The sequence below is a fragment of the Erinaceus europaeus genome, chromosome 9, assembly GCF_950295315.1.
Source record: "Erinaceus europaeus chromosome 9, mEriEur2.1, whole genome shotgun sequence".
Taxonomy (NCBI): Eukaryota; Metazoa; Chordata; class Mammalia; order Eulipotyphla; family Erinaceidae; genus Erinaceus; species Erinaceus europaeus.
The window spans coordinates 123,052,351-123,070,046 of record NC_080170.1 but is presented as its reverse complement, the minus strand read 5'-3'; the positions used below and the strand labels follow the sequence as shown (position 1 = coordinate 123,070,046).

Sequence of the window (17,696 nt, the reverse complement as noted above, 5' to 3'; positions counted from 1 at the left end):
CAGGAGGACTCAGCCATCAAGCCTGAAGCTGAGTTACAGAGACAAGGGATGGAGTTCAGCGGGTGGAGTGCATGCAATGCATGTCTGAGACCCCGGATTCGACCTCTGGTTCTGCATAAAACAAGAATATGACATAAAACACCGGGAATGGCAGGACAGAACAGTGCTGTGGGTCAAAGCAGGGACCTTATGCTTGAGAGTCCAATGCTCTATGTGCTGTGGCGCCTTCCAGCCCACACAGTTCCTTTTTTCTCTTTCTTCTTTCTTTCTTTCTTCCTTCCTTTGTTCTTTCTGTCTTATTGGTGAGTGATAGGAGAGAGAAACAGAGAGGGAATTCTGGACAGCAATAGAAAACAGGGTCAAGCTCTGCCTTTTGCAGAACATTTACTGTTTACTAAACCCTCCTGGTCTTTGTTTATTTATTTATTTTTTAATATTTATTCCCTATTTTGTTGCCCTTATTTTTTATTGTTGTAGTTACTGATGTCGTCGTTGTTGGATAGGGCAGAGAGAAATGGAGAGAGGAGGAGAAGACAGAGAGGGGGAGAGAAAGACAGACACCTGCAGACCTGCTTCACTGCCTGTGAAGCGACTCCCCCTGCAGGTGGGGAGCCGGGGGCTCAAACCGGGATCCTTTCTCAGGTCCTTGCGCTTTGCTTCACCTGCACTTTGCTTCACCTGCACTTTGCTCCACCTGCACTTAACCAGCTGTGCCATCGCTGGACTCCTGGTGTTTATTTTTGATGAAGAGATTATTGGGGGTGGTCGTGCAGAGATAGAGTTTAGGTGCTTTACACAAACTGTTGTTCTTCCTTTTGAAATATTTAAAAATTTTATTTATTCATTTGCTAGAGAAAGAGAAATTGACAGGGTGTTTAAAGAGGAGAAGGAAAGAGAGAGACTGACCTGCAGATCTATTTCACCATCCATGAAATGTCCCCACTACCGGTAGTGGGGTCTTGAACTTGGGTCCTTACACATTGTAAGGACACATTACATTACTACCTTCCCCCCCTCCCCATCTTTTATTATTATTTTTTTTTTTGGTCTTATACAACCAGAGAAATAGGTAGAGAGGTGGGCAGAAAGGCAGTCTTTCCACACACTGCCATGTCTTTGGGGAGCTGGCTGGCTTTTATGAATGAGCTAGTTCAGGCTTCAGGGTTCAGGGTGGGGGTCTTTTTACCAACTCCCCTGTGCAGAGTCCAAAGACTGGGGCTCAGGATGAAGTTTCTGCTCCTCTTGAGGGCACTTCCCCGAGGCAGAGACAGAGTTAACAGAGCCACACAGCTCTGCCCCTCAGGGAAAGAGGTTGTAGGGCCAGACGCAACTTTAGCCCTGGCAGCCAGCAGTAGATGGATCTCTCTTTTTCTCTCCCTCTCTCTCCTTCTCCGTCTCTACCGCCTCTCCCTCAGCCTCTCACCCACTTTCCTCCTCCTTCTTTCTACCTCTCTCTCCCTCTCTCTGTTCTCTCTTACTCTCTCCCTATGGCCAGCTCCAGCCCCAGGGCCCAGCGATGACAAGGACAAGGTGGGTGAGTGCTCTCTGGGGGAGGTTGGCTGGAGTGTGTGTGCGTCCAAGGTCACATTTTGACACTAAAAACCTCAGGGCAGGTGCGGGGGCGCTGGGGCAGCCAAGTGGAAGAGCTCGTGAGAAAGAGGAGAAAGAGGAGAAGGACGAGAAAGAGGAGAAGCAGGACGAGCCAGAGCCGCCGCCGGGAGCTGCTGGAGCGCCTGCAGCGGGGCCCCACTGAGGGGGATCCCCCGCTGCTCCCACGCCCCGCCGCCGCCTGTTCCTTGTGCCCTTGGTGCCCACGGCGCCGCCTCCTCCGGGTGCAATTGGGCAGCGGCTCCGGGGACCTCAGGGGACAGCGGGGGCCGGGCTGCCGCCTGGACGGGTGCGCCCGGGGCGCTGGCTGGTGAGTGCGCGCATCCCAGGGCGGGGGCTGCCTGGCCAGGGGGAGTGCGCCCACCCCCAGCCTCCCCCAGGCGACCTGATTCCCAGGCTGGGCTCCCTGCCTTCCACTGGGCAGCTAACCGCCTGCCCACCCCACCCCCGGCCGGGACCTGCTTCTGTTTTCCCTCAGTTAAGCAAAACGCCCCGCTGGGGGTGTGTGTGTCGAGGAGTAGGTGATGCATGCGGGGTGTATACAAGCATCTTTATTGAGTAGAAACCTTTCTTTTCTTTTCTTTTCTTTTCTTTTCTTTTCTTTTCTTTTCTTTTCTTTTCTTTTCTTTTCTTTTCTTTTCTTTTCTTGCTTTCTTTTTTTTGAAAATATTTTTTTATTCCCTTTTGTTGTCCTTGTTGTAGTCATTGTGGGATAAGACAGAGAGAAATGGAGAGAGGAGGGGAAGACAGAGAGGGGGAGAGAAAGACAGACCCCTGCAGACCTGCTTCACCGCCTGTGAAGTGACTCCCCTGCAGGTGGGGAGCCTGGGACTTGAACCGGGATCCTTATGCCGGTCCTTGAGTTTTGCACCACCTGCTCTTATCCTGCTGCGTTACAGCCCAACTCCCCTTTCTTTCTATTTTAACTTTTATGCATTTTCATTAGCCTTGCCAGAGCAAAGGCCTAAAAAAAAAAAAAAAAAAAGTAAAAACTCAGAATTATGCACACATTCTGACAAGAAAGCTGTGGCCTTCCCTTGCCTTTGCTCCCAAAACCGCCCTTCCTGGGGTTCTCTGGTGTCTGCTGGTTTTTTTTTTTCAAGTTTTAAAAATATTTATTTATTCTATTGTAGTTATTATTGTTGTTGTTATTGATGTCTTCGTTGTTGGATAGGACAGAGAGAAATGGAGAGAGGAGGGGCAGACAGAGAGGGAGAGAGAAAGATAGACCCCTGCAGACCTGCTTCACTGCCTGTGAAGTGACTCCCCTGCAGGTGGGGAGCCGGGGGCTCGAACCGGGACCCTTATGCTGGTCCTTGGGTTTTGTGCCACATTTACTTAACCCGCTGCGCTACCGCCCGACTCCCTTTTCATTCTGAATTTCCTTCTCCCACCAGATATGTGCTGTTAATTTTATCACAAGTCGTTTGCAAGCTGTTTGGGTTTGCTTAAATGTGTTTTAGTTCATTTAAAAAACCTATTTATTTATTAAATATTTTATTTATTTATTAATGAGAAAGGAGGAGAGAGAGAAAGCACCAGACATCACTTTGGTACATGCGCCACTGGGGTTGAACTCTGGACCTCATGCCTGAGAGTCCATTGCTTTATCCACTCTGCCATCTCCCGGACTACAACCTACATATTTATGAACGAGAGAGAGAAGCAGGACATCCCTCTGGTGTATAGGACACTGGTGGGGATCAAACTTGAGACCTCATAGCTGTAGTTTGGTTCCCCATCAGCTGTTTCAGTTCCTAGGCACTAAAATGTGTTTATTGTTTATGAGAGAGAAGAAGGCAGAGGGAGCAGGGAGAGAGGGAGAAGGAGGAGGAGGAGGGAGAGAGAAAAGAGGGAGAGAGAGAAGAAGAGGAACAGAGAGCAGAGGGAGGAAGAGATTGAGAGACAGACAGAGAGAGAGAACACCAGAGCATCACTCTGGCACATGCAATGCCAGGGACTGAACTCTTGACTCTGACAGTTGTATCTACTGTGCCACTTTCCAGGCCACTCTTTCTTTTTCTTTTTCTTTCTTTTTTTTTTTTTTTTTTTTGCCTCCAGGGTTATTGCTGGGGCTCAGTGCCTACACCAGGAATCCACTGCTCCTGGAGGCCATTTTTCCCCCTTTTGTTGCCCTTGTTGTTGTAGCCTTGTTGTGGTTATTATTGTTATTGTTGATGCCGTTCATTGTTGGATAGGACAGAGAGAAATGGAGAGGGGAGGGGAAGACAGAGAGGGGGAGAGAAAGACAGACACGAACAGGGATCCTTTCGGGGGTCCTTGTGCTTTGCGCCACAACCTGCTGTGCTACTGCCCGCCCCCCTTTTTTTTAAAAGATGTATTTATTTTGTAATAAGAGGTAAAGATAAGGGTGGTGTGAAGGGACAGCACCAGAACATCACTCTGGCATATGCAAAGCTGGGGCCTGAACTCAGGCCTTCATACAAGGCTCACATTTTATCCGCTGCACAGCCTGCTGGACCCACTAATGCCCCCCCCACTCCCCTTTTTTGTTTTTTGCCTCCAGGGTTATAGCTGGCGGCCACCTTTTTCTCACTGTTGTTGCTGCTGCTGATGGACAGGACAGAGAGAAATTGAGAGAGGAGGGGGAGATAGAGAGGGAGAGAGACAGAGAGACACCTGCAGCCCTGCTTCACCACTCGTGAAGAGAAGACACCCCAACCCCAGCAGGTGGGGAGCTGGGGACTCAAACCAGGATCCTTGAACCAGTCCTTGGGCTTCACACTATGTGTGCTCAACCCACTGCGCTACCATCCAGCCCCCATCTCCCCTCTTTCTGATAGAGGGTGAGAAACAGAGGGAGAGAGACAGAGAGGGGAGGAGGAAGCACTGTTCCCTCACTAGTGAAGCTTCTCCCCGCAGGCACTCCCGTGTGTGTGGGGGCCTGGAGTTTGAGCTCTGGCCCTTGTGCATGGCAACTTGTGTGCTCTGCTGAGTGAGACACCAGCCTCCCCCTACTCCTTCATAATTAAAAAAAAATATTTATTTTGGGAGTCGGGCTGTATTACAGCGGGTTAAGCGCAGGTGGCGCAAAGCACAAGGACCGGCATAAGGATCCCGGTTCGAACCCCCGGCTCCCCACCTGCAGGGGAGTCGCTTCACAGGCGGTGAAGCAGGTCTGCAGGTGTCTATCTTTCTCTCCCCCTCTCTGTCTTCCCCTCCTCTCTCCATTTCTCTCTGTCCTATCCAACAACGACAACAACAATAATAACTACAACAATAAAACAACAAGGGCAACAAAAGGGAATAAATAAATAAAATAAATTTAAAAAATATATATTTATTTTCCCTTTTGTTGCCTTTTTTATTGTTGTTGTTGTTGTTATTGATGTCATCGTTGTTGGATAGGACAGAGAAAAGTGGAGAGAGGAGGGGAAGACAGAGAGGGGGAGAGAAAGACAGACACCTGCAGACCTGCTTCACCGCCTGTGAATCGACTTCCCTGCAGGTGGGGAGCCGGGGGCTCGAACCGGGATCCTTAGGCCGGTCTTTGTGCTTTGTGCCATGTGCGCTTAACCCGCTGAGCTACTACCCGACTCATATATTTTTTAGACAGAGACAGAGAAGCAAAGCCTCCAAATTCCCTTCAGCATTGGGGGGGGGGGGGAAGGCTCAAACCTGGGTCACACACAGGCCAAAGTAGCACACTACCCAACTAAGCTATTTCACCAGCAGTCCCCTCTCTCTCTCTCTCTCTCTCTCTCTATTTTCCAGCTCAGCTCTAGCTTGTGGTGGTGTGGGGGATTGAACCTAGGGCTTTGGAACTTCAGGCATGAGAGTCTTTTTGCTATAACCATTATGCAATCTACCCTGCCCCATGAATGTATTTTTTAAAATAAATGTATGTTTATGTATTTATTTATTTATTTAATAGGGTAGAGAGAAATTTAGAGGGGGAGAGGAAATAGAGGACACACACACACACACACACACACACATGGCCCTGCTCTACCACTCTTGAAGTTTTCCCCCTGCAGGTGGGGAGCAGAAGCTTGAACCTGGGTCTTTTAATTAATTAATTGGATAGAGACAGAGAGAAAGTGAGAGGGAAGGGGAAGATAAAGAGGAAGAGAGACAGAGAGACACCTGCAGCCCTGCTTCACCACTCGTGAAGCTTTTCCCTTGCAGGTGGGGACCGAGGGCTTGAACCTGGGTCCTTTGGCATGGTAACCAGTGTGCTCAACCAAGTGTGCCACCACTTGGCCCCCGCAAATGCATTTTTACTGTCACAGGTTCACTTGCAAGGTGTGGGACCAAGTGGCTGTGTGGCTTCCTGGCCCACTTTGCAGATGTGACACACAGCTCTCACTGCAGACAGACAGCAGAGGCGGGGAGGGGTGGGGGGCTGTCAGGGGCTGTGTGTGTTGTCCCTGCCCACCACAGTTCTGCCTCCACAACCCATGGCTCCCCCTCCCCTTCCAAGAGGTCAAGGGGTTGGAAGCCTGAGGTCTCTTCCTAGGAGAGCAGAGCTCAGGTGGGTGGAGGGGAGTGACCTCTGACACCTGCTGGCTCCCTGCACTGTCACTGACCAGAGAGCGGCCTCTGTGCTGGGTGTGTGCTCAGACTTTCTCAGAGAGTCCCAGCTCTGTGGTTTTTTATTTTTTTTGGGGGGGGCTCATTGGCCCAGGGTCTTTCGAGGCCTCGATCCTTTGTTCCTAGATAGCCCTGTGTCCCTGTCCCTCTCCTGTGCCTTCTCCTTCTCCTTCTCCTTCGTTTTTTTTTTTTTTTTTTTTTTTACCAGAGCACTGCTCAGCTCTGGCTTATGGTGGTGCGGGGATTGAACCTGGGACTCTGGAGCCTCAGGCACGAGAATCTCTTTGCATGACTATCATGCTATCTACTCTCGCCCTTCTTCTTCTTCTCCTCCTCCTTTTCCTTCTCCTTCTCTTTTTAAAAAATCTTTTTACTTTTATTTGATAGGATAGATAGAAATTGAGAGAGGATGGGGAGAGAGAGGGAGAGAGACACCTGCAGACCTGTCTCACTGATGTGTCCCCCCTGCACATGGGGAGCCGGGGCTCGAATGCGGGTCCATATGCATGATAATGTGTGCGTTCAACCGGATGCTTTGTCACCCAGCCCGTCCCTTCAATCTTGCTGGCCCTCTCCCCTGGGCTCATGTGTGCTCTGTCTGGGATTCCAAGGCGGGGGGGGGTGCCTAGGTTGCTGTTTTATTTTGTTAATATTTTATTTGATAGAAACAGAAAGAAATTGAGAGGGAAGGAGGAGAGAGAAAAGAGACAGAGAGATACCTGCAGACCTGCTTCACCACTCATGAAGTTTCCCCCGCAGGTGCAGATGGAGGCTTGAACCTGGGTCCTTGTGCACAGTGATGTCGGGAAATTGTGAGGATGTGGTTGAGCTTGGCAGAGCTTGACCTGAGGGCCACGTCCAGCCTGTCAGTTCTCTCTCTACTGAGAGGTCGAGCAAGGAGGGACATGACCCCCCCAAGATTTGCCTCGTCTTATCAGACTCCCTGTCTCACAAAGCTCCCTGTATTCCTGATATGTTGGCCTGCTCCTTTATCATCTACATAATCATTGTTTTGTCTGAAAGATTCCCCCCCCATTTCCCCACCCTTTCCATTCCTTGGATCTATCTTCTTTTTCTTTTTTAATTTCTTTATTGGGGAATTAGTTTTATATCCGACAGTAAATACAATAGTTTGTACATGCAGAACATTTCCCAGTTTTCCATATAACAATACAACCCCCACTAGGTCCTCTGAATCCTTCTCTTCCCACCCACCCACCCCAGAGTCTTTTACTTTGGTGCAATATGCCTATCTATCTTCTTTCTACCCTCAAGACCCTCCCTGCCTGTAGGGTATTATTATTCCTACCAGTTAAAACCTTCACAACAGTTGCTAAGGAAGTTCCTACCTTTCCCAGTCCCTTTTGCCTTTCTCCACCCCTTTCCTAACCATGTCAAGCTTTTTTCTGTTTCCGACTTGCCACTTCCGGGTAGGACTTTTAAAAGCCTTGGCTCTCTGATCAAAAGAATTGAATCACCTCGCCACTACCAGCTCGGTTCCTGGGTCATCTCCCTCCCGTCGGTGAGTGAGTAGGAGCCCAGGCTGGCGCCAATGGCGTTCTCTCCAACCCAGAGAGTACGAGCCCGAGAAGGAGCATCCCCACAATACCCCAGCACAACGATGTGTGTGCTCCACCACATGTGCCATAGTCTGACCATGCAGGCTGCTGTTTATAGGCTGAAATGTCCCCTCCTCCTTCCTACAGGCCGTGTGTGTGTGTGTGTGTGTGTGTGTGTGTGTGTGTGTGTGCGCGCGCACGCTCTACCCTAAACCCTCCAGCTTCATGTGATAAAGACCCCCTGCCCCCCAAGAACTTGGCATGGACTTGAGTTGAGTTTCACTGTGCTGAGAGATGATAATAATATTTATTTCCTACTTTTTATTTAAAGAGTATTTACTTTAGTAAGAGAGATTGAGAGAAGAGTACCACTCAGCTCTGGCATAAGAAGGTGGGTGGGTGGGGCCAGGTGGTGACACACCTGGTTGAGTGCACATGTTACAGTGCACAAGGACCCAGGTTCGAGCCCCTGGCCCCCACCTGTAGGGGGAAAGCTTCACAAGTGGTGAAGCAGGGCTGCAGGTGTCTCTCTATCTCTCTCCCTCTCTATCACCCCCTTCCCTCTAAATTTCTGAGTGTCTCTATCCAATAAATAAAGATTAAAAAAAAAAGATGGTGGGTGGGGATTGAACCTGGGACTTCTGGGGCCTCTGGCAATGCAAGTCTGCTCTGTCTCTCCAGCCTGAGATGAAATAACCGGGAGCAGCAATTCAAGAGCCACCATGACTGACACGCTGAGAACTTTCCTTACTTAACCCACATCAGTGCTCCTAATCTGCAATTTTAAAAAATTTTATTATTATTTTCTTGTTTTACTAGAGCACTGCTCAGCTCTGGTTTATGGTGATGTGGCCAAGCCTCAGGTATGAGAGGCTTTTTGCATGACCATTATGCTAGCTCCCCTACCCTGAGAACCTTTCTTTTGAAGGTTTATTTGTTAATGAGAGAGAGAAAGAGAGACTGAGAGAGAGAGAGAGAGAACCAGAACATCAGTCAGGCACAAACTTTATCCCCCTGCATTTGCACCACCTCCTGGGCTACTGGGCCCTTTAGAATTTTAAATTGTATTTATTACATTTCCTATGAGAGAGGGAGTGGGTTTTGTGTAAGACAGAAAGAAGCCAGGGCTCTGCCAGCTTGAGCTTTGTCCCTATAGCTTGACTTCTCCTTTTGAAGTATTTATTTACTGGTGGAGAATGTGTACACGTAATGCTGTGGATCGAACTCAGGACCTCATGCTTATAACTCCAGCACACAGACACTGGGCCATCCCCAGCCCCCTGGGCACTTGGCTTTGTGTTTTATTATTATTTAAAGATTTCTGTAGTAACGTAGAGGGGAGGAGAGAATCAGAGCAGTACTCTGGCACGTGCAGTGCTGGAGATTGAACTTGGGGAGCTCTTGCTTGAGAGTCCAGTGCTGCATCCTATGTGTCAGCTCCCAGCTGCTCAATTTCTTTATGAAACAGTTGAAAACTGGGGCTGGTGTGCAGTGATGCCTCGGGCTAGTGAGGGCAGGGTGGGAAGGAGGGTGGCCTGTCCAGCAGACTGAGTGGGAGGTTGGCCCGCCTGGAATTGCACAAGCAGCACAGAGTTCTTCACCCAATGCCTCCAGCCCTGGCGGCTTACACAACCACGAATCTCCTCAAACCTGTCTACCAGCTGTCACTGGAGAAGGCCCTTCCTCTGGGCTAGCGGCCAGCTCAGGGGCTCTACTCTACCTTGTTTTTTGACTGTTGTTTGTGTTGTTGTTTTGTTTTTAATGAGAGATCAATGTTTTTTCTAAATTTATTTCTTTTCCTTTTTGTTGCCCTTGTTGTTTTTCTTTGTTGTTATAGTTATTATTGTTGCTGTTGTTGTTGGATAGGACAGAGAGAAATGGAGAGAGGAGGGGAAGACAGAGAGGGGGAGAGAAAGACAGACACCTGCAGACCTGCTTCACCGCCTGTGAAGCGACTCCCCTGCAGGTGGGGAGCCGGGGACTAGAACTGGGGTCCTTACGCCGGTCCTTGCGCTTGGCACCACGTGCGCTCAACCCGCTGCGCTGCCGCCCGACTCCCGAGACCAATGTTTTTATCAGAGAGAGAGCAAGGCACCACTTTGACATTATGGTGTATTTTTCTTGCCCACATTTTGTTTCTCTCCCTCCCTCTCTCTCTCTTTAGATAGAGAGGAGGGGTGGGGACAGAGTCTACAACACTGAAGCTTCCTTCAATGCAATGAGATTTTTTTTTTTTCCTTTTCTTTTCAAATAGAGGTAGCGCAAAAGAGCAAGTGAGAGAATGAGTGTGTGAGCGGGACCACAGCACTGAAGCTTCCTTGAACCTGGGCTGTGCCCATCGCAAAACAGTGCACTACCTAAGTGAGCTATGCCACTGGTCCCTTGTTCTGCTTCTCTGTGGTGGCCAGAGATTGAGCCCAGGGTCGCATGCAAATAAGACCTGTGCTCCACCACTGAGCTCCCTGGCCTGGACTGTCCTTCCTTCCTTCCTTCTTTCCTTCCTTCCTTCCTTCCTTCCTTCCTTCCTTCCTTCCTTCCTTATGTTTTCACCAAGATGTCATTGCTTAGGGCTGATTTTTTCTTTTCTTTCAGATAGGGATAGAGAAAGAGAGACAGACCAGAGCACTGCTTAGCTCCGGCTCATGGTGCTCCAGGGACTGACCCTGAGACCTAGGAGCCTCAGGCACGAGAGTCTGTTTGCAGAAGCATTCCGGCATCCCTCCACCACCCTCCCATGGCACTGACTTTGGACAAGACAGAGAGATACCGGCAGCCCTGCTCCCCGGCTCAGGAAGCTTTTCTCTCCCCACAGTGAGGAGAAAACTATTCTGAACGGTTTATTTAGCTCTATGGGGTTCTCCCATCAAATTCTCATGATCCCCTAATTTGATCTCTTTCTGATTCTGCCCTTATTTAGGTGAGTAGATCACACACTTCTAGCTTGAAAGGATAATGTGATGGCTTGAAGATAAAGCCCTATTGGTGTGAGTACTAGACTGCATGGTTCACAGTAACTCAAGCTTCCCCTCAGCAGGGCTGTGACCGTGTGTGTGTGCGTGTGTGTGTGTGTGTGTGTGTGTTCGTTCAGATTCCCAGCTCCATCTTGCTCTCAACTCTAGAGCTCTGGCAACCTAATCTTGATGGCGCTAAGTCCTTCGAGATGCTCAGGGATGCGGCAAGGCTTAGTGCTTTTTCGGAGTCAGCTTGGTCTCCAGCTTGCAATCTGAGCTGGCTGCTGTCTCGGTCACCTTCCCTCCCCAGTTCAAGCTGGGGTCCCTACGTGTGTGCTCACAGGCCCTCCCCGCCCCCCCGCCCGCCACCGCCATGTTTTGTTTCTGCAAGTGCCAAGGATCTACACTTTGCGTCTCCTAAACCCCGCCTTGTCTTTTTTGTCTTTTCCCCCCAGGGTTATTGCTGGGGCTCAGTGCCTGCACCACGAATCCACTGCTCCTGTAGGCTTTTTTTTTTTTCTTTCCCTTTTGTTGCCCTTGTTGTTTTATCGTTATGGTTATTATTGTTGTTACTGATGTTGTTGTTGTTGGATAGGACAGAGAGAAACGGAGAGAGGAGGGGAAGACAGAGAGGAGGAGAGAAAGACAGACACCTGCAGACCTGCTTCACCGCTTGTGAAGTGACTCCCCTGCAGGTGGGGAACTGGGGGCTCGAACCCGGATCCTTCCGCGGGTCCTTGCACTTTGTGCCATGTGTGCTTAACCCGCTGCACTACCGCCCGACCCCCTTCCCCGCCTTATCTTAAAAGCTAGATCTTTTAAGATCTTAGTAACATTCTCTTTAGCACTATTTTTCTCTTTATCACTGTTTGTGTGCTAAAGAGTGTCCTCCTCTGGTTTTTGATGGTCTGCTTGTCTTATTCAGCTCTGCATGAGTAATTTCACAACTCCGGCCCCACCTTTTCAGATATAGAGACAGAGACGGGGAGAAAGAGGAGACACATAGCACCACAGCGTCCTCCGGAGCTGTGTCACTTCCATGTGGCCTGGGCCTGAGCCTGGGCCTCACAGGTGGCAAGGCAGGTGGGCTAGCAGGTGGGCTGTCTCTTTGCCTGACTTTCTTATTTTTAAACATTTTTTTTCATATATATTTATTTTCCCTTTTTGTTGCCCTTGTTGTTTTTCATTGTTGTTGTAAGTTATTATTGTTATTGATGTCGTCGTTGTTGGATGGACAGAGAGAAATGGAGAGAGGAGGGGAAGACAGAGAGGGGAGAGAAAGACAGACACCTGCAGACCTGCTTCACCGCCTGTGAAGCGACTCCCCTGCAGGTGGGAAGCTGGGGGTCGAATCGGGATCCTTGTGCCAGTCCTGGCGCTTTGCGCCACCTGGGCTTAACCCGCTGCGCTGTCTTATTTTCATGTGGTGCTTGATACTGTTCCCAAGGCCACCTGTGTAATGTATTTTTCTGTTGGGAATTGAACTCTGGATCTCAAACTTGGGGATCTAACACTGCTCATCTCTGCATTTTGGTGGGGCCAGGAGTTGAAACTGGGATGTCAGAGCCTCAGGCATGAAAGTCTTTTATATGACCACTGTGCTATCTCCCTGGTCATTCTACCAACATTATTAATTATTATTATTATTATTATTATTATTATTATTATTATTATTATCAGAGTTCTGCTCAGCTCTGGCTGATGGTGGTGCAGGGGATTGAACCTGGGATTTTGGAGCCTCAGGCATGAGAATTTCTTTGCATAACCATTATGCTATCTCCACCCTCTACCAACATTTATTTTTATTTTTTTAGACTCTTTTATTATGTTTATTTATTTATTGGATAGAGACAGCAGGAAATCGAGTGGGAAGGAGGAGATAAAGACGTAGAGAGACACCTGCAGCTCTGCTTCACCACTTGCAAAGCTTTCCCCCTGCAGGTGGGGACTGGGAGCTTGAATCTGGTTCCTTGTGCATTGTACTTGACCAGATGCACTACTGCCTGGTCCCTCTACCAGCATTTATACTGAACACATCCCAGTGATTCTTTCAATCACCAGTGTTGTCTTAACCTACCGCAGGTTGGTGTTTTATTTTTACATCAGGGACCACAAAGGGTAGCCATTATTATTACTATTATTATTACTATTTTTACCAGAGCACTGCTCAGTTCTGACTTACGGTGGTGTAGGGGATTGAACCTGGGACTTTGGAGCCTCAGGCTTGAGTCTTTCTGCATAACCATTATGCTATCTCCCTTGCTCTGCCCTGTCTCCCCTGCCTTGCTAGGCCCCAAATAAATAGGACAGATTCCATGTAGGTTCAGAGTTGATTTGAAAAGCATCTTCTCACCCTTGGGTCAGAATACACATCTGGCCTTTCCTCCATTTCCCATATTTCTAGTTATTGACAACTCAGTTCTCTTGATGAATTTCAGACTTCCCAGAGCACTGCCATACTAGAATGATGACCAGTGTTGATCAGAGGTAGACGCGATTAAAGAGGGTGACTTTAAGGTTTACCATTTGATCCTCAGGAAGATGTTTGGACAACTAAAAGGTATCAATATTTAATAGTTTTTGGGGGGGGGGGCAGCACAGTGGTTCTGCAAATGGCTTTCATGCCTGAGGTTCTGAGTTCCCAGGTTCAATCCCCAGCACCACTGTGAGCCAGAGCTGGGCATGCTCTGGCAAAAAAACAAAACAAAACAAAACAAAAGTCAGTTCCTATTTAGAATGAACTTTCCAAAACTGCGATTCCAGAATTCATCTGCAGAGCCGGCCAAATAACTCACTTGGATAAAGGCTGCTTGGCCAGGATTGAGCCGGGCCCCCACAGGACTGGAGGAAGCTTCCACGCTGTTGTCGCCCTCCCCAGCACCTCTGTCTGAAGAAGCCCACCCGCTAATGACATGACAAAACAAAACAAGGATAGATCACCAAGGATAGCGGTGGTGGTTGGCCAAGCAAAGTGGTGCTCTGGCCCCTCTTTCTCTCATAGCAAACTGTTTTGTGTGGAGTGAGTAAAAAGAAAAAAAAAAAGCTCAGAAAAAGAATGGGACCACGGGGATGAGTGTACAGGACTCCTCATAGAGGTTCAGTGGAAAGGCAGGAGACGGTGAGAGAGAGAGAGAAAGAGTGTGTGTGTGTGTGAGTGTGTGTGAGTGTGTGTGTGTGTGTGTGATGAAGTGGGTGGCCTCTAGTTCCCACAGGCCCGGCAGCCTCTGTCGCCTAGACACCAGCCTATGTGTCACCCCCCTTCCTGCATCACCCAGGGGCCTGACCCCTCCTCCCCCTCCTGGGGTTTACTGTCCCCACTAGGCTCCATCTCCCCATCTTCCCCAGCCTACGAGCTCCTAGATGTTCTTTTCAACATCCTCCACTCCCTCCCCTCCTGTCCCCGGCTCTGCCAGGCACCTCAGAGCCTTCTTCCTCCTCCATCATGCCCCTACTACCCCTTTCGGCCTCGTCAAAGGGCCCCCCCCAGCCTCTTTCCCCTTTCATCTCCAATTGCCCCACCCCTGCACACAGCCCCCCTTCTTTCTCCATCGCTCCCTCCCCTTACCTCCTTTCTCCCTCATCACTTCCCCATCAGTGCTTCTCACCCCTGCAGGGAGCCTGGCCTTCCTCCAGCACCCCTGGATGCGCCCCCCTTTCCGCGACCCCCGGTGGCGCTCCGCAGGTGGCCAGTGCGGGTGGAGGGGGCTGGGTCGGCGCAGGGACGGGGGGCGGGGCGTCCAGGGGGCGGAGTCCCGGGAGCATTACCGCGTTTCGGGGGGGGGCGGGTTCTAGTTCGGGGGGCGGGGCGGGTGTGTGTGTCTTCATCGGAGGCGGGTGGGGGGCGGGCTCTGGGAGTGGGGAGTCGGGTCCAGCTCCGGGGCGGTTTCCGAGGGCGGTCCTTGTTTGGGGGTGGGGGTGTGGTGGGGGGGAGTGGGTGGGTGGCGGGGGTGGGGTGGGGGTGGGGGTGTAGGAGTTCCCGGTCTGGGGGGCAGGTTTCATTTCGCGTCCTGGTATTGGGGGCAGGTCCGAGTCCGGGGTGGGTTTCGAGGGGCGGGTGCTGGTACTGGGGGCTGGGCCCGGGTCCTGGGCGGGTTCAGAGAGCAGGTCCAGGTCTGGGGCGGGGGCTGGCCCGGGGCGGGTCCGAGTCTGCGGAGGTTTTCCAGGGGGTGGGTGCCAGCATTGCGGAGCGGGTGCGAATTTTGGGGGTCGGGTCCAGGTCCCGGGCGGGTTCCGGGAGGCGGGTCCTGGCAGTGGGAGGCGTGTCGGGGTTCGAGGCGGGTTCTGGGAGTCGGGTTCTGGGAGTCGGGTTCTGGCATTGGGGGCGGATCCTGGCATTGAGTGCGGGTCCAGGTCCCGGGCGGGTTCCGGGAGGCGGATCCTGGCAGTGGGAGGCGTGTCGGGGTTCGAGGCGGGTTCCGGGAGGCGGATCCTGGCAGCGGGAGGCGTGTCGGGGTCCGGGGCGGGTTCCGGGAGGCGGATCCTGGCATTGGGGGCGGGTCCTGGCAGTGGGAGGCGTGTCGGGGTTCGAGGCGGGTTCCGGGAGGCGGATCCTGGCAGCGGGAGGCGTGTCGGGGTCCGGGGCGGGTTCCGGGAGGCGGATCCTGGCATTGGGGGCGGGTCCTGGCAGTGGGAGGCGTGTCGGGGTCCGGGGCGGGTTCCGGGAGGCGGATCCTGGCAGCGGGAGGCGTGTCGGGGTCCGGGGCGGGTTCCGGGGGCGGGTCCTGGCCCTGGGGGCCCGGCGGGCCGGGCGGGGTTCCGGGGCGGTGGGGCCCGGTGGGGCCCGGTGGGGCCCGGCATGCTCATCACGCTGTGCTACCTGTACCTGTGGGCGCGCTGGGGGCGCGGGCCGGCGGCGCAGGTGCGCTCCACGCTGTGGCGGCTGCGCTCCTCCCGCTGCTCCTTCACCTTCTGCGGCGCCGGCGCGCGGCCCCGGGGCTCCCGCGTGTGTCTGCGGCGCGGCGGCCGCGTCTTCTGCGTCGGCGACAGCCAGGTGGGGGCTGCGCGCTGGCGGGGCCAACCCTCCGCGGACTCGGGGACCAGGGGGCCGGGGACCAGGGCACTGGGGGGACATGGGGACCAGGGGCCGGGAATAAGAGGACTGGGGGGACTTGGGGACCAGGGCTCTGGGGGGACATGGGGACCAGGGGGCCGGGAATAAGGGCACTGGGGGGACATGGGGACCAGGGGGACGGGGACTAGGGCACTGGGGGGACATGGGGACCAGGGGGCCGGGAATAAGGGCACTGGGGGGACATGGGGACCAGGGGGCTGGGGACCAGGGGCCCGGGGACCAGGGCACTGGGGGGACATGGGGACCAGGGGGCCGGGGACTAGGGCACTGGGGGGACATGGGGACCAGGGGGCCGGGAATAAGGGGACTGGGGGGACATGGGGACCAGGGGGCTGGGGACCAGGGCACTGGGGGGACATGGGGACCAGGGGCCCGGGGACCAGGGCACTGGGGGGACATATAGACCAGGGATCCGGGGACTAGGGCACTGGGGGGACATGGGGACCAGGGGGCCGGAGACTAGGGCACTGGGGGGGACATGGGGACCAGGGAGTCAGGGATAAGGGCACTGGGGGGATATGGGGACCAGGGGGCCGGGGACTAGGGCATTGGGGGTACATGGGGACCAGGAGGCTGGGGATAAGGGGATTGGGGGGGATATGGTGACCAGTGGGCTAGGGACTAGGGCACTGGGGGGGGGCATGGGGACCATGGGCCTGGGGACGAGGGCACTGGGGTACATGGGGACCAGGGGGCTGGGGATAAGGTGACTGGGGGGGACATGGGGGCCAGTGGGCTGGGGACTAGGGCACTGGAGTGACATGGGGACCAGGGGGCCAGGGACAAGGGCACTAGGGGGGACATGGGGACCAGTGGGCCAGGGACTAGGGCACTGGGGGGACATGGGGACCAGGGGGCCAGGAACAAGGAGACTGGGCTGATATGGGTATCAAGGGTGTTGGGGAAAAGGGTACTTATGGGACATAGGGACCATGGGGCCAGGGACAAGGGAACTGGGGGGACATGGGTACCAGGGGCCCGGGGACCAGGGCACTGGGGGGACATGGGGACCAGGGGACAGCGATAACTAAAGGTCTGGAAGCTGTCTGAACTGGGGGATTTTGCAGGTGGTGGTCCTGGGTGGCAGGAAATAGCTCTGCACCAGAGCATCAGGCCCTGAGTTCAAGCCTTAGCACCACCTGTGCCCGAGGTGCTTACTCACTGGCACTGATACATAAATAGACACATCTTAAAAAAAAAACAAAAACAAAAACAAGATTGGGAGCTTGGCAGTGGTGCACCTGAGTGCACACAATACAATGTTCAGGGATCTGGGTTCAAGCCCCCATTCCTCACTTGCATGGGGGAACCTTCATGAGTGATGAAGCAGGACAGCAGGTGTCTCTCTGTCTCTCCCCTCCTCTTTCAATCTTTCTCTGTATCCTAAATAAATAAATACGTTGCTCAAAAAAAAAAAAAAAAAAAAACGGAGCGGGGCGGAAGCGCAGCGGGTTAAGCGCACATGGCGCAAAGCACAAGAACCGGTGTAAGGATCCTGGTTTGAGCCCCCGGCTCCCCACCTGCAGGGGAGTGACTTCACAGGTGGTGAAGCAGGTCTGCAGGTGTCTTATCTTTCTCTCCCCCTCTCTGTCTTCTTCTCCTCTCTCCATTTCTCTCTGTCCTGTCCAACAATGACGACATCAATAATAACAGTAATAACTACAACAATAAAACAACAAGGGCAACAAAAGGGAATGAATAAATATTTAAAAAATTAATAAAAAAACAACCACAAATAAAAAATAGACCTATTAAAGGGAGAAAGAATGAACCAGGCTATCACTCTGGTACATGTGGTGGATGGTGGGATTTGAACTCTGTAACTTATTCTTTTTATTTATTTATTTAAATATTTATTTATTTATTCCCTTTTGTTGCCCTTGTTGTTTTATTGTTGTAGTTATGGTTGTCATCGTTGTTGGATAGGACAGAGAGAAATGGAGAGAGGAGGGG

General features: G+C 52.3%; 1 protein-coding gene across 1 annotated transcript in view; it reads left to right on the top strand.

The window, feature by feature from the left end:
• The first annotated feature begins 15,414 nt into the window (after positions 1–15,414).
• The window catches only part of HLCS (holocarboxylase synthetase), a 138,728-nt gene continuing 136,446 nt past the window's right edge, over positions 15,415–17,696 (top strand). The window contains exons 1-2 of the mRNA XM_007536022.3: positions 15,415–15,419; positions 15,468–15,662. Coding sequence (XP_007536084.2) covers positions 15,468–15,662 — 195 coding nt within the window. The 5' untranslated portion in view covers positions 15,415–15,419. The remainder of the gene's footprint in view (positions 15,420–15,467; positions 15,663–17,696) is intronic.